This window comes from Pelophylax lessonae (assembly GCF_965119305.1).
Source record: "Pelophylax lessonae genome assembly, chromosome: 13".
Classification (NCBI taxonomy): Eukaryota; Metazoa; Chordata; class Amphibia; order Anura; family Ranidae; genus Pelophylax; species Pelophylax lessonae.
In genome coordinates this window covers 5,196,507-5,214,097 of record NC_138780.1, presented here as the reverse complement: position 1 = coordinate 5,214,097, position 17,591 = coordinate 5,196,507, and the positions used below count along the sequence as shown (strand labels likewise).

Here is a 17,591-nt window from a genome sequence, read left to right as displayed (position 1 = left end):
CTTCTTCATACTGGAAGACCAATCCAACAATGGTCCCCCACCATGACAGCACCATCTGTTGACTCATTGGCTTCCACTATGGTGTCTTCTTCATACTGGAAGACCAATCCAACAATGGTCCCCCACCATGACAGCACCATCTGTTGACTCATTGGCTTCCACTATGGTGTCTTCTTCATACTGGAAGACCAATCCAACAATGGTCCCCCGCCATGACAGCACCATCTGTTGACTCATTGGCTTCCACTATGGTGTCTTCATCATACTGGAAGACCAATCCAACAATGGTCCTCCACCATGACAGCACCATCTGTTGACTCATTGGCTTCCACTATGGTGTCTTCTTCATATTGGAAGACTAATGCAACAATGGTCCTCCCCCATGACAGCACCATCTGTTGACTCATTGGCTTCCACTCTGGTGTCTTCTTCATACTGGAAGACCAATCCAACAATGGTCCTCCACCATGACAGCACCATCTGTTGACTCATTGGCTTCCACTATGGTGTCTTCATCATACTGGAAGACCAATCCAACAACGGTCCTTCACCATGACAGCACCATCTGTTGACTCATTGGCTTCCACTCTGGTGTCTTCTTCATACTGGAAGACCAATCCAACAATGGTCCCCCACCATGACAGCACCATCTGTTGACTCATTGGCTTCCACTATGGTGTCTTCTTCATACTGTAAGACCAATCCAACAATGGTCCCCCACCATGACAGCACCATCTGTTGACTCATTGGCTTCCACTATGGTGTCTTCTTCATACTGGAAGACCAATCCAACAATGGTCCTCCACCATGACAGCACCATCTGTTGACTCATTGGCTTCCACTATGGTGTTTTCATCATACTGGAAGACCAATCCAACAATGGTCCCCCACCATGACCGAGCCACCTGTTAACATGTTGGCTTCCACTATTGTATCTTCACTGAGGGCTTTGAACAACTGATAATCAGTGGTGCGATATTGCACAACGTCATACCAATTTCTGAGGCTCAGCAGGTCTGGTAAAGCTGCTTTTCACAGACGAAGTCCCCCCAACTGCGGTACCCAGAATCCAAACAACATCCCAGCCCTGATGAAAGAGTGTTCAGGCCCCTCCGAAATGCGTCAGATTTTTGGTTTCAATTATTCGATTAAATTTTTCCTGGATTTGTAGTTTGGTGTTCTTCATGCCGCCTTTCACCTTCAGCTTTCATCACCCTGGCCTTGGAGGAACCACAACGAGGGCCAACGTTAGAACCATCACAGTAAAACGCACCAGAAGAGTTAAATTTATTCCACCCCATGGAAGAGATGGCAGCCAGCTTGGCGCGTGGGTCACCTGACTTATAATCTGGCCGAGCTCTGGGATCTCTGGGTAAAAATTGACTCGGCCAGCGCAATGGGAGCAGCTAAAGTACACGAGACGTCCCAAGCTCGGCTGATGGAGAAATCTTCATGAGTTACTGAATAATCTACAGAGATCCGGAAGATTCTCCGCCCTGAGACTGTTCTTCTTACCATGGACAGACCTACTGAGTACGTTCCACAAGTGATACTAAGTACACCATATTACCAAAAGTATTGGGACGCCTCTCTATATACACCATATTACCAAAAGTATTGGGACCCCTCTCTATATACACTATATTACCAAAAGTATTGGGACGCCTCTCTATATACTCTATATTACCAAAAGTATTGGGACGCCTCTCTATATACACTATATTACCAAAAGTATTGGGAAGCCTCTCTATATACTCTATATTACCAAAAGTATTGGGACGCCTCTCTATATACACTATATTACCAAAAGTATTGGGACACTTCTCTATATACACTATATAACCAAAAGTATTGGGACGCCTCTCTATATACACCATATTACCAAAAGTATTGGGACGCCTCTCTATATACACTATATTACCAAAAGTATTGGGACGCCTCTCTATATTACCAAAAGTATTGGGATGCCTCTCTATATACACTATATTACCAAAAGTATTGGGACGCCTCTCTATATACACTATATTACCAAAAGTATTGGGATGCCTCTCTATATACACTATATTACTATATACACTATATTACCAAAAGTATTGGGACGCCTCTCTATATACACTATATTACTATATACACTATATTACCAAAAGTATTGGGACCCCTTTCTATATACACTATATTACCAAAAGTATTGGGACGCCTCCCTATATACACTATAATGCCAAAAGTATTGGGACGCCTCTCTATATACACTATGTTACTATATACACTATATTACCAAAAGTATTGGGACGCCTCTCTATATACACTATATTACCAAAAGTATTGGGACGCCTCTCTATATACACTATATTACCAAAAGTATTGGGACTCCTCTCTATATACACTATATTACCAAAAGTATTGGGAAGCCTCTCTATATATACTATATTACCAAAAGTATTGGGACGCCTCTCTATATACACTCTATTACCAAAAGTATTGGGACTCCTCTCTATATACACTATATTACCAAAAGTATTGGGACACCTCTCTTTGTACACTATATTACCAAAAGTATTGGGACACCTCTCTATATACACTATATTACCAAAAGTATTGGGAAGCCTCTCTATATATACTATATTACCAAAAGTATTGGGACGCCTCTCTATATACACTCTATTACCAAAAGTATTGGGACGCCTCTCTATATACACTCTATTACCAAAAGTATTGGGACACCTGCCTTTGCCCACACATGACCTTTAATGGCATCCCAGTCTTAGTCTGTAGGGTTCAATATTGAGTTGTCCCACCCTTTGCAGCTATAACAGCTTCAACTCTTCTGGGAAGGCTGTCCACAAGGTTTAGGAGTGTCTATGGGAATGTTTGACCATTCTTCCAGAAGCACATTTGTGAGGTCAGGCACTGATGTTGGACGAGAAGGCCTGGCTCGCAGTCTGTGCTCTAATTTATCACAAAGGTGTTCTATGGGGTTGAGGTCAGGCCAGTCAAGTTCCTCCACCCCAAACTCGCTCAACCATGTTTTTACGGACCTTGCTTTGTGCAATGGTGGGCAGTCATGTTGGAAGAGGAAGGGGACATCCCCAAACTCTTCCCATAAAGTTGGGAGGGTGAAATTCTCCGAAATGTCTTGTTATGCTGACGCCTTCAGAGTTCTTTTTACTGGAACCAAAGGGCCAAGCCCAACCACTGAAAAACAACCCCATACTATAAATAAACACCACCAAGTTCCTCCACTGGTGATGGGAAGTTCGATTCTTGTAAGTGAATAGGATCATTGGGAACTCCTCATTGAAATGATCCGATTTATGAATCCATTCTTCGGGTCACTCGCTGAGTCTGCTGACAGAGAACCGAAGCTCTGACCCAACCTTACTTCATACAGCAACCCCTGTATACCATATACAGAGAACTAACCCACAGAGCTGACACTCTAATATACAGAGAGAGGGTACAGTATATAGAGAGAGGTGTGTCCTGCAGAGCTAACACTCTATATACTGTATCTGTATCCTCTCTGTATATTAGAGTGTCAGCTCTGCAGGACACACCTCTCTGTATATACTGTATCTGTATCCTCTCTGTATATTAGAGTGTTAGCTCTGCAGGACACACCTCTCTCTATATACTGTATCTGTATCCTCTCTGTATATTAGAGTGTCAGCTCTACAGGACACATCTCACTATATACTGTATCCTCTCTGTATATTAGAGCGTCAGCTCTGCAGGACACATCTCACTATATACTGTATCCTCTCTGTATATTAGAGTGTCAGCTCTGCAGGACACACACCTCTCTATATACTGTATCCTCACTGTATATTAGAATGTCAGCTCTGCAGGACACACCTCTCTCTATTTACCGTATCCTATCTGTATATTAGAGGGTCAGCTCTGCAGGACACATCGCACTATATACTGTATCTGTATCCTCTCTGTATATTAGAGCGTCAGCTCTGCAGGACACACCTCTCTCTATATACTGTATCTGTAGCCTCTCTGTATATTAGAGGGTCAGCTCTGCAGGATACATCTCACTATATACTGTATCTGTATCCTCTCTGTATATTAGAGGGTCAGCTCTGCAGGACACACATCTCTCTATATACTGTATCTTCTCTGTATATTAGTGTGTTAGCTCTGCAGGACACACATCTCTCTATATACTGTCTCTGTATCCTCTCTGTATATTAGAGCGTCAGCTCTGCGGGACACATCTCTCTATATACTGTATCTGTATCCTCTCTATATATTAGAGTGTTAGCTCTGCAGGACACATCTCACTATATACTGTCTCTGTATATTAGAGTGTTAGCTCTGCAGGACACACATCTCTCTATATACTGTATCCTCTCTGAAAATTAGAGGGTCAGCTCTGCAGGACACATCTCACTATATACTGTATCCTCTCTGTATTTTAGAGTGTCAGCTCTGCAGGACACACCTCTCTCTATATACTGTCTCTGTATCCTCTCTGTATATTAGAGTGTTAGCTCTGCAGGACACATCGCACTATATACTGTATCCTCTCTGTATATTGGAGCGTCAGCTCTGCAGGACACATCTCTCTATATACTGTCTCTGTATCCTCTCTGTATATTAGAGCGTCAGCTCTCCAGGACACACACCTCACTATATACTGTATCCTCTCTGTATATTAGAGTGTTAGCTCTGCAGGATACACATCTCTCTATATACTGTATCTGTATCCTCTCTGTATATTAGAGTGTCAGCTCTGCAGGACACACATCTCTCTATATACTGTATCCTCTCTGTATATTAGAGTGTTAGCTCTGCAGGACACACATCTCTCTATATACTGTCTCTGTATCCTCTCTGTATATTAGAGCGTCAGCTCTGCGGGACACATCTCTCTATATACTGTATCTGTATCCTCTCTGTATATTAGAGTGTTAGCTCTGCAGGACACACATCTCTCTGTATACTGTATCCTCTCTGTATATTAGAGTGTCAGCTCTGCAGGACACACATCTCTCTATATACTGTATCTGTATCCTCTCTGTATATTAGAGTGTCAGCTCTGCAGGACACACATCTCTCTATACACTGTATCTGTATCCTCTCTGTATATTACAGCGTCAGCTCTGCAGGACACACCTCACTATATACTGTATCCTCTCTGTATATTAGAGTGTCAGCTCTGCAGGACACACCTCTCTCTATATACTGTATTCTCTCTGTATATTAGAGTGTTAGCTCTGCAGGACACACCTCTCTCAATATACTGTAGCCTCTCTGTATATTAGAATGTCAGCTCTGCAGGACACACATCCCTCTATATACTGTATCTGTATCCTCTCTGTATATTAGAGCGTCAGCTCTGCAGGACACATCTCTCTATATACTGTATTCTCTCTGTATATTAGAGTGTTAGCTCCGCAGGACACACAATAAACACCGTAATCAAGCAGCAGGCTCATGTAAATGTCACAGCACCCTGTTACAAGCGTTACATGAAGGAACAGATCTCCAGCATCCCTTTAGATGTGCATCCTTCTACCTGCTGGCCACAGAGTGCTGCAGATTTTAGCTGTGCAAGCTGCTGATCAATCTAATTTAGTGCAATCAGGCAATAGGCTTGCGTAGATGTCACAGCACCAAGGTTAAATGAAGGAACACATCTCCAGCATCCCTTTTGATGTGCATGCTGCTCCTTGATGGCCACTTACATGAAAGAACACATCTCTGGCATCCCATTATACTTGCATTGCTTCTCCCTTCTGGGCACCAGGTGCTGAAGATTTTAGCTGTGCAATCTCCTGATCAGTCTTATGAGTTGAATCAAGCAACAGAATTGTGTAAAATGTCAAAGCACCCAGCTTCAAGCATTATATGAAAGAACACATCTCTGGCATCTCATTAGACTTTTAATTACTCCTCCCTGCTGGCCACAGGGTGCTGCAGATTTTATCTGTGCAATCTGTTCATCAGTCTAATTGAGTGTAATCAAGCAATGAAATGAGCGTAATAAAGCAGCATGATCATGTAAATGTCACAGCACCCCGCTACAAACATTACATGAAAGAACAGAACTCCAGCATCCCTTTAGATGTGCATCCTGCTCCCTGCTGGCCACTGAGTGCTGCAGATTTTAGCTATGCAATCTGCTGATCAATCTAATTGAGTGTAATCAAGCACCAGACTTGTGTAAATGTCACAGCACCCTTCTACAAGTGTTACATGAAGAAACATATCTCTGGCATCCCATTATACTTGCATTGCTTCTCCCTGCTGGGCACTGGGTGCTGCAGATGTTAACTATGCAATCTCCTGATCAGTCTAATTGAGTGTAATCAAGAACCAGGCTCACATAAATGTCACAGCACCCTGCTTTAAGTATTAAATGAAGGAACACATCTACAGCATCCCTTTAGATGTGCATGCTGCTCCTTGCTGGCCACTTACATGAAAGAACACATCTCTGGCATCCCATTATACTTGCATTGCTTCGCCCTGCTGGGCACTGGGTGCTGAAGATTTTAGCTGTGCAATCTGCCCATCAGTCTGAGTATATTCAAGCAACGAATAGAGTGTAATCAAGCAGCAGGCTTGTGTAAACGTCACAGCACCCTTCTACAATCATTACATGAAGAAACACATCTCTGGCATCCCATTATACTTGCATTGCTCCTCCCTGAAGAGGGTGCTGAAGATTTTAGCTGTGAAATCTGCTCATCGGTCTAATAGAGGATATTCAAGCAATGAATAGAGTGTAATCCTGCTTTAAGTGTTAAATGAAGGAACACATCTCTAGCATCCCTTTAGAGGTGCATGCTGCTCCTTGCTGGTCACTGGCTGCTGCACAGTTTAGCTGTGCCATATACTTATCAGCCTAATAGAATGTAATCAAGAAATCTGCTGATCAGTCTAATTGAGTGTAAAGAAGCAATGAAGAGAGTGTAATCAAGCGCGAGGCTCACATACATGTCACAGCACCCTGCTTTAAATGTTATATGAAATAACACATCTCCAGCATCCCTTTAGATGTGCATGCTGCTCCCTGCTGTCCACTGGGTGCTGCAGAATTTAGCTGTGCAAAGAGTTTAGCTAAAGTCTGCAGCACCCAGTGGCCAGCAGGGAGGAGCATGCGCATCTAAAGGGATGCTGGGGACGTGTTCTTTCATATAATGTTGGGTACAGTGACTGAAGTCAAGGAAGTGAGGGTTCATCTCCTCAATTAGGACACAGCAATAAAAAAAAAAACTGGCAGAGGCTTCAACCCCCTGTAAAGTTTCTATGTGTTTAAAGGGATAGTCCCCTTCTCTGGCATTGGTCAGCGGTCACTCAGGGTGAAAGGTGCTCTTTAATACGAAATTAATGACATGGAGCGGTGAGTTCAACCAACTTTATACAAATTTAAATTTACAATGTGACAAATAAATTAAAGAAGCCCCCCCGTCTTGTCACATCCCTTGGGGGGTTCCAGGCTATGGAAAGGCCACAGAAGGGGAGCTCAGATTTGTAAATCCATGAACACGCCCCTGAGGTGTTACCGGAACATAAAAAAACTAAATTCTGGGATTCCCGAAATGATAATGAGATTATCCGGATCTTCCATAGGAGTCCTGTGACCGCAGAGGCCCGGGGGTGGGGCTATCGGTCGGAGAACCATCGGTGTAGGATGCGGCTCAGGATAGTCTGCGAATCAGATAGGTCTGGGTGGGACGGCAGTGGGCGGAGCGGGGCGGAGTCCTGAGGACCTGATGGAGGAAAATATGAGAAAGATGAACCAAAACAAAGCTGCACTTCCACCCCAACCTTTTTCCCCCTTTTCTTGTTTACAAAAAGCTTTATTGCAACTTGGATGCATTAACAAGAACAAGCCAAAGCACAAAAAGCTCTCCCCCTGACCTGGCCCCTCCTCCTCCGACGCGTTTCACCTCAAAGGATGAAAACAATAAACTTTATAAAAAAAGAAGAAGCTGCTCTTCCACCCGCATTGTTTTTACAAGAACAAGCCAAAAGCAGGAAGCTCTGGTCCTGACCTGGCTCCCCCTCACCGATGCGTTTCACCAAAAAAAGGGTGAAACCTCCCCCAAAGCAATAAACTTTATAGTTAAAAAAGAAGAATCTGCACTTTTTTTTTTTTTGCTTCAAAAAGCTTTAATCGCAACTTGAAAACATTAACATGAACAAGCCAAAGCACAAAGCTCTCCCCCCCCTGACGCGTTTCACCCCAAATGGTGGGAAAGAACCCCAAAACAATAAACTTTATAATTATAAAGAAGAAGCTGCGCTTCCACCGCATTCTATTTTCCCCCCAAAAAATTGGGCTAAATTTAGTGTGTTTTTTTTTTTTTTTTTTAATTTATAAAACTATAAAAAGTTGCAATGACTGCCATTTTATTCCCTAGGGTCTCCGCTAAAAAAAAAAACAAACATATATATATATATATATATATATATATATATATATATATATATATATATATATATATATATATATATATATATAATGTTTGGGGGTTCTGAGGAATTATGTAGCAAAAAAAGGTGCAATGACCGCCATTTTATTCCCTAGGGTCTCTACTAAAAAAAAAAAATAAAGAAGAAATATATATATAAATAAATAAAATTTTTGGGGGTGCTAAGGAATTATGTAGCAAAAAAAGGTGCAATGACCGCCATTTTATTACCTAGGGTCTCTACTAAAAAATAAATAAAGAAGAAATATATATATATATATATATATATATATATATATATATATATAAATAAATAAAATGTTTGGGGGTTCTGAGGAATTTTCTAGCAAAAAAAGTGCAATGACCGCCATTTTAATCTCTAGGGTCTCTGCTAAAAAATTATATATATATATGTATGTGTGATTATATATATATATATATATATATATATATATACTGTATATATAAATTATTTTTGGGGGTTTTAAGGAATTTTCTAGCAAAAAAATTATAATTTTAACATGTAGGAGCGGAGTGCCAGAAATGGCTCGTTATGGGAGTGGTTAAGTAAACCAAGCCCCCTTAAAAAAAAAAAAAAAAAAAAACCCTTCCACAATCCTTGGTTTTAAAGTAGACCAGCAATAGCCTAAAGATCTCCAACAATGTGGGACTACAAGTCCCATCATGCCTTGATTGTTGTAGAATGGGATAACTTTGGGACATGTAATCCCCTGGTCTGTCAATCCCTAATCCAATGCCTTCTGTATTCTGGCCACTAGAGGGAGCTCTCCTCACACATCTTCAAGCCTAAGGCCAAGCAGGCAGGTTTGTCCCGAAGGATTATGGGAAATGCTGCTCCCGCGATCTCTTACCTATAATGGAATCCCGGGGGGTATCGGGGCTTCCGCTGCTGATGACCTCATCGCCTCTGGTCACTGTCACCGTGGTGGTTGTGTTACCCCGACCGTCCCTCACCGTCCGCCTCTCCTCCACCGTCTGCAGAGAGAGCGGGTTAAATGAGGACTCCGCTGAGCGGATTTAGCATTGGAGGAGGAGGGGCTCAGCCTCCTAATTCTGGAGTTCCTCTATACTCACCCCATCGGGTCTCATGACTTTGGAGATGGAGACACTCCGGAAGAAGGATGAGGATGCCGGCTCTTGTGGTTTGAGGACGGAGTCCAAACCGCGGGAGGAGACCTCCGAATCTAGAACTAGAGAGACCGGAGGTCAGATTGCAAGAACGGACCGAAACCCCCCCCCACCCCCCAATCACACCACTTCACCCATAATGGGACATTCCACATGCTGAGGGTACTTACCTTTATCCTGCCTGGAGCCCCCGGAACCATTATCTTCTACCTATAGAGGAAAATCCAGAGGAACAGAAATATTACCCCATCTGAGGTACTCCACATAGATCACCTACTGCTTCCCGGGTCTGTACACCTGCTGTGCCCATTATGAGGGGTTCCCACCATCCCTGCGCTGGGTTCCTGGGTCTGTACACCCGCTGTGCCCATTATGAGGGGTTCCCACCATCCCTGTGCTGAGTTCCCGGGTCTGTACACCCACTGTGCCCATTATGAGGGGTTCCCACCATCCCTGTGCTGAGTTCCCGGGTCTGTACACCCGATGTGCCCATTATGAGGGGTTCCCCCCATCCCTGTGCTGAGTTCCCGGGTCTGTACACCCGCTGTGCCCATTATGAGGGGTTCCCCCCATCCCTGTGCTGAGTTCTCGGGTCTGTACCCCCGCTGTGCCCATTATGAGGAGTTCCTCTGGGATAGAAGCCAGGAATGGCTCGGCTCACCTATAACTGGATTATCCCTTTAAGCAATGGGGTTTTCTTCTGGCCATACATGAAGCTTTGGACTGAAAAGATCCACAGATCGAGTGTAAATAGAGGAAACTCACCCATCCTCTCCTGTCTCGGGGGGCCCCGCTTGGTTTTGGGGGCCCCTCCTCTGTAGGGGAGTCCTGGGAGGGTGGCGTCCGCTCTCCGGGTACGTAGGAGTCTGGGTATTTCAACATGTAGTCTCGCAGAGAACCGCCTCGAGACCCCTCTGGACTTTCTCTTGGTGGTTCGATCTCCGGAAACCCTGATGGTAAAAGAGAAGACACAACAATGTAGAGAGCTGGACGCACCCGGAACCAACACAGCAGCCACTGAACCATGGAGGACCCGATGGAAGGTCTATGGAGGGCCCGGTGGAAGGTCTATGGAGGGCCTGGTGGAAGGTCTATGGAGGGCCCGGTGGAAGGTCTATGGAGGGATCAGTGGAAGGTCTATGGAGGACCTGGTGGAAGGTCTATGGAGGACCCGGTGGAAGGTCTATGGAGGACCCGGTGGAAGGTCTATGGAGGGCCCGGGGGAAGGTCTATGGAGGACCCGGTGGAAGGTCTATGGAGGATCTGGTGGAAGGTCTATGGAGGGCCTTTTGGAAGGTCTACGGGGGACCCGGTGGAAGGTCTATGGAGGGCCCGGTGGAAGGTCTATGGAGGGCCCGGTGGAAGGTCTACGGAGGACCTGGTGGAAGGTCTACGGAGGCCCCGGTGGAAGGTCTATGGAGGGCCCGGTGGAAGGTCTATGGAGCGCCCGGTGGAAGGTCTATGGAGCGCCCGGTGGAAGGTCTATGGAGCGCCCGGTGGAAGGTCTATGGAGGACCCGGTGGAAGGTCTATGGAGGGCCCGGTGGAAGGTCTATGGAGGGCCCGGTGGAAGGTCTATGGAGGGCCCGGTGGAAGGTCTATGGAGGACCTGGTGGAAGGTCTATGGAGGACCCGGTGGAAGGTCTATGGAGGACCCGGTGGAAGGTCTATGGAGGACCCGGTTGAAGGCCTATGAAGGGCCCCGCCTCTATGATTCACATCAATAATGACTCTCTATGGCGGCCATATCCGGAGCGCAGGGAAGCGTCCGATTTCAGAACATTCTTAGACTCACGAGGAACATCGCGGATCACGGCGCCAAAACCAGAGAAGAGTTCATTGAAGTCCCGGAATATTTCCTCGAAGCCGAACGGGTCCTGGAACGGGGGGCGGCCGCCCCAAAAGGGGGAATGGAAACCAGAGGAGCCATGGAAGGAGTCTTCATCCTCGTCATCTTCATCCTCCTCTTCTCCCGGAGTCATCCCTTCAAAGAACGGATCCCTGGGGGGGGGGGGGGGGGGGGGTAGGAGAGGAGGAGAGGGGAGGGGGGGGGGGAGGAGAGGGGAGGAAAGAATCTTTAATGGTGGTGGCAACATGGCAGCAATCTGAAAGCAATGCAGTTCCGGAATTCCAGAAATATTTATCCGAATTTCCCAAACAGCACAAAGGGCAACAAATCGTACAAATGTTTATTAAATGATAACAATAACTATAATCATATTCTTTTTTTTCTATATTTTTAAATATTTTTTTTATATATTGTTGGCAATGATAACTACAAAAAAAATAATAATGTTATTAATAATAATATAATTAAAAAAGAAAAAGAATCAATACAATAGTTGCAAAAAATAAATAAAATTGTGATAATAAAATGAATATTCCCAAATAAAAATAACAGCAATAATTATTATTATTGTATTTTTATTATTAATAATACTAATAATATAATATCAAAATAATAATAATAACAATAAATTTATTTTTATTAGTAGTAGTATATTTTATAATTTTTTTTTTTTGCAATTATTAATTGTAATAATTATGTTCTGAATATTAATTTTGAATATAATTAATATATACTTACATAGTTGCTCTGGCTGAAAAAAAAGACACAAGTCTAATATATATATATATATATATATATATATATATATATATATATATATATATACACATACACACACATATTCTATATATATATTCTTACTTCTATCAGGTACTGTATGTATAATGATGTTCTGATTATTATTAAAAATAATTTATTACTGCACAATAAATTGCAACATAAAAAAGTGATAATATTCATAAATACAAATAATAATAAAGATTAATCTTAAAATGAATATATAACAAGAATAACAATAATATTAATTATATATAAGTGGTATTTTTTGCAATTATTAAGGATTTTGTAATTTTTTATGATTAGTAATTATGTCATAATGATATATAAAATTATTACTGTACAATAAACTGCAGAAAAAAAATGTAATAGTAATAAATACAAACAATAGCAAAGATTGATATTATTACTATTATTTTATTATGATTCATATTTTTTATTAGCAGTCGTTTGTTATCTATTTTTTTTTTTGTAATTATTAATAATTATTAAAAATGTATTTTAAACAGATATGTATAATGATGTTCTGATTATTATTAAAAATAATTATTAATGCACAAAAAACTGCAGAAAAAAGAAAATCGATGAATTTTATAGGGAAAAATGAAAAACAAAAAAGGGGGGAAATTGTTTATTCAACATCAAAAGCTGTAGAAGTTTTCCAGTAAAAAATATTCATAAATAAAATAATAATAATAAAGATTAGTATTAATAATTTTATATTATATTATGTAATAATAATAAAGATAATATTAATAATTTATTTTAATTAGTATTTTTTTTTTATCAGATTTTATTTTTTTGCGATCACCAATAATAATAATAATAATAATTTACAAGATTATTAAAAAATAATATAAAGATAACACGCAGCGACGTGGGCGGGATATATATATATATATGCCGTGTGGTGAGGTCGGAGTTTGGCGGCGCAGTGACCCGCAGAGCTGACAATCTAGCGCCCGGTCGGATTGGTCGCACACCTATAATATTACAGGTAGGTTTGGGGGGTGGGGGAGGGTAAGGACCCCTGGGACCCCCCTAATTCATTTTTACATTGATTCCCCCTACAGACCCTCATTGGACCCCCTGGACTGACCCCTCCCCCAGCACTCAGAGGACATGATCCTGCCAGAACTCAGGAGAACTTCATAGTGACGTCACTTCCTCTCACCTCATCCCCGGAGACCCAAAGAATCTCCTGAACAGATCAAAGGCGCTCATCTCCCCCAAATGTCACCAACAACAGCTGGAAAGTTCTCCGCACACCGCCACTTCCGGGCCAGCAACTGCTGCGAAGATGCCAACCAGCTTCAACTTCCGCCAACCATCCGCCAGACAGCCATTCAGCGTTCGCTTTTGCTAACCAACCAATAAGCTCCCACTTTCGCCAACCACATAGACTCCTGCCCTCTGACAATCACCTCCCACTTCCGCCAGCCAACTAGACCTCCGCCCTCTGCCAATCAGCTCCCACTTCCGTCAAAATGAACCCCCCCCCCCATCAGCTCCTATTTCCGCCAGCCAGTCGCTTAACGAACACTGCATTTCCGCCAACCAGGTCACGTTCTCAATAAACGCACACGTGGCGACTGTTCTGCGGATTCTGATTGGCCACGCCAGTAAAAACGTCACCAGTGTGCGCCGGAAGTGGAGGTGGAAAGAGCCTTTCTATAATAAAAAGCCTTAATATAATAAGGCTATAATATAATAAGAGCTCTATAATAAGAGCCCTTTCTATATAAAGTTCCTTTCTAGAATGTTTTGCTGTTTCTTTATTTCATGCACTGAGGAATTCAATATAAATCTACCTTGAGGAGAGGCTGGCATTGTTGGAAATGTTGGCTGGCAGACTGACCCCCCCCCCCCCCCCAAATAAATGCAGGCCTCCCCCCTTCTCAGTGGTCAGCTGACATGTTCCAGGCCAATGAGTCAAAGGATGGAAGCCATGAATGGTTAACCCTTTCCCCGCTCAGCTTCACTGTCCCTTTACCCACTTAAGGACCGGGCCTATTACTGACACTTGTTGTTTACAAATCAAAATCAGTATTTTTGCTAGAAAATTAATTACATTGTATATATATATATATATATTAGCAAAAACTCTGGAGAATAAAATGGCGGTCGTTGCAATATGTTTTGTCACACGGTGTTTGCGTAGCGGTCTTTCAAACTCAATTTTTTGGGAAAAACATTTCACTAAATAAAAAAACAAAACAGTAAAGTTAGCCCAATTCTTTTATATATTGGGAAAGATGATGTTATGTCCAGTACATAGATACCCAACATGTTACGGTTTCGGCACACCATAATGTGTTAGGATCTATACTGGTATGGACTGGGTAATGTGTTAGGATCTATACTGGTATGGACTGGCAAATGTGTTAGGATCTATACTGGTATGGACTGGGTAATGTGTTAGGATCTATACTGGTATGGACTGGGTAATGTGCTAGGATCTATACTGGTATGGACTCAGGGCCGGCGCTACCGCTAGGCGAACTAGGCAGTGGCCTAGGGCGCACTGCCGCCTAGGGGCGCACTTTGCTGATTCAGACTCACCTACTGTTTAGTGAGTGAGTGACCCGGGCCGTCATCATCATCCGGAGCTGGGCCGCCCGCATCCGATCCGACTCTGTGGCCGCCGCCGCCCACCGCCGCCCGCCTCTCTCTCTCTCTCTCCAGCGTCTCCGCAGCGGAAGTTCTGAACACACACAGACAGTGGCAGTGGAGGTTGCTAGAGCCGCTTGGCGTCTCTAGCAACCAGTGACTGACCTGACCTGACGTGACGTCACTCCTTCCTCCTCGTCCTCCTCGGCTCCTCTGCTCCTCACCGCCCCCCTCCCCGGCCCGGCGGCCCCGCCTCCCTTGCCCGGCGGCCCCGCCTACTCTGATTTCTGCCTCGGCTCCTTCACACACACACTCTATGCGCTCTCCACGACTCCACCCACTCTGCACCTACCGTCAGCGGCTCAGCGCGGTTAGCACCTGCAGCTGCAGGGAGGCAGCATATCTGATGTGACGTCATGTGACTGAGGAGGACTGAGGACGACGGACCGAGGAGTGGACTGAAGTGACTGTGCAAGTGAAGAAGAGGAGAACATCACTGGATCAGGAATCTCAGAGGATCAGAGAGATCACCAGGCACTTAGACTATGTGCAGTTCTGGGTAAAATCTAATTTTTTAATAAAAACTTGTAACTGACTGTTATGATTCAGAATCATGAATGATTAATTGATATAACACCAGCAGCACTGGACTATTATTTTTTAGAACTATTGTTTAATCTGCACCGTTTATGTAAGTTCTCATATTAATATTGATATTGATATATTGATTTTTATGCACTGTGCACATCATTTGTATGGTCTAACATTTTGTCATCCACATGTTTTCAGTCATAAGTACCCAGGCCATGAGGCCAAGGCCATGCTTGCTGATCATAAAAAATATACAAATGCGCTAGTGAAAAAATATATTATATATATAAGCAGCAACTTTCAGTGTAAATTATAAATATATATAATATATTTTTTCACTAGCGCATTTGTATATTTTTTATGATCAGCAAGCATGGCCTTGGCCTCATGGCCTGGGTACTTATGACTGAAAACATGTGGATGACAAAATGTTAGACCATACAAATGATGTGCACAGTGCATAAAAATCAATATATCAATATCAATATTAATATGAGAACTTACATAAACGGTGCAGATTAAACAAAATGACATAAGGGCTCTTTCACACGGCCGCTCCGCTGCTTTAGTCTGCTGCTGGACTTTTTTTTTTTTCACAGAGCGGATGACATTTGTGTCATCCGCTCCGTATGTCCGCATATCATCCAATCCGTTTGCGGATGATATGCGGACATAATGTAAGTATATGGCACTGCGGATGTCAGCGGATATCCGATTTTCCTTCCTTTCCGTTTTTTACACGGAGGAAAAATAGGGTTCTGTTCCGTTCCAAAAAATGGAACAGAACTGAAAGGAAGAAAATCGGATGTCAGTGGATGGTATTCCGCTGACATCCGCAGTGCCATTCACTTACATTATGTCCGCAAATCATCCGCAAAAAAATAGGATGATTTGCGGACAAGCGGAGCGGCCGTGTTAAAGAGCCCTTATTCTAAAAATTAATAGTCCAGTGCTGGTGTTATAACAATAAAAAGTGACAGTAGTGAAAAAGTCCCAATTGTGTGTCTGTGGTGATTGGGATTTTTGCGATCACCACACACAATTAGAACTTTTTCAGTACTGTCACTTTTTATTGTTATAACACCAGCACTGGACTATTAATTTTTAGAATTATTGTCATTTTGTTTAATTTGCACGTTTATGTAAGATCTCATTTATTGATATATTGATTTTTATCAGATGATGAGGCTGCTGACATCAGTGTTCAATGTCAACATGATATGTACTAGCCTAGAACATAATATGGGCACTGCGGTGTGATATGGTCTGGAGACTGGACTGGACCTTTTTGGTGTGAATGATTCGAGTACTGCTGGTGTGATTGAATATGGCATGCCGATGTGATGTGTGGGTACCTCCAATCAGAAATGGTCACTTCTGTTGTCATACATGTACCTCTGCTGTAATATGGGCACCATGTGATGTGCAGCACACCACTGGTGTCATATGGGCACCTTTGGTTTGATATAGGCACCAGTGGTGTGATCTGAGTACCTCTGGTGTCATATGGGCACTTCTGGTGTTTTATGGACTCCTCTGGTATGATATGGACTCCTCTGGTATGATATGGGCTCCTCTGGTATGATATGGACTCCTCTGGTATGATATGGGCTCCTCTGGTATGATATGGGCTCCTCTGGTATGATATGGGCTCCTCTGGTATGATATGGGCTCCTCTGGTATGATATGGGCTCCTCTGGTATGATATGGGCTCCTCTGGTATGATATGGGCTCCTCTGGTATGATATGGGCTCCTCTGGTATGATATGGACTCCTCTGGTATGATATGGACTCCTCTGGTATGATATGGACTCCTCTGGTATGATATGGACTCCTCTGGTATGATATGGACTCCTCTGGTATGATATGGACTCCTCTGGTATGATATGGACTCCTCTGGTATGATATGGGCTCCTCTGGTGTGATATGGGCTCCTCTGGTGTGATATGGACTTCTCTGGTATGATATGGACTCCTCTGGTATGATATGGGCTCCTCTGTTATGATATGGGCTCCTCTGGTATGATATGGACTCCTCTGTTATGATATGGACTCCTCTGTTATGATATGGACTCCTCTGGTATGATATGGACGCCTCTGGTGTGATTTGGGTGCTCCTAGTTTGATATCTGCACCCCTAGTGTGATTGAGGCTCCATATGTGCATATATCAATAGAACATGCCCAGG

At 43.1% G+C, this 17,591-nt stretch overlaps 1 protein-coding gene across 1 annotated transcript; it reads right to left on the bottom strand.

The window, feature by feature from the left end:
• Nucleotides 1-7,547: 7,547 nt before the first annotated feature.
• On the bottom strand, nucleotides 7,548-13,527 carry HAX1 (HCLS1 associated protein X-1). The gene is made up of 7 exons (XM_082275602.1): nucleotides 13,378-13,527; nucleotides 11,373-11,578; nucleotides 10,344-10,528; nucleotides 9,749-9,788; nucleotides 9,525-9,640; nucleotides 9,302-9,425; nucleotides 7,548-7,724 (listed from the first exon to the last, which is right to left on the bottom strand). Exons 1-7 carry the CDS (start codon nucleotides 13,425-13,427, stop codon nucleotides 7,618-7,620), a joined length of 828 nt encoding a protein of 275 aa, XP_082131728.1. The 5' UTR covers nucleotides 13,428-13,527; the 3' UTR covers nucleotides 7,548-7,617.
• Between the last annotated feature and the right edge of the window lie 4,064 nt (nucleotides 13,528-17,591).

Excerpts from the sequence above, each read along its gene's own strand:
- HAX1 (XM_082275602.1), bottom strand. The coding sequence starts at position 13,427 with ATGAGCGCCTTTGATCTGTTCAGGAGATTCTTTGGGTCTCCGGGGATG. Across the intron at positions 9,641-9,748 it reads GGGCTCCAGGCAGGATAAAG|TTCTAGATTCGGAGGTCTCC; the intron begins GTAAGTACCCTC and ends CGGTCTCTCTAG. Across the intron at positions 9,426-9,524 it reads AAGTCATGAGACCCGATGGG|ACGGTGGAGGAGAGGCGGAC; the intron begins GTGAGTATAGAG and ends CTCTCTCTGCAG.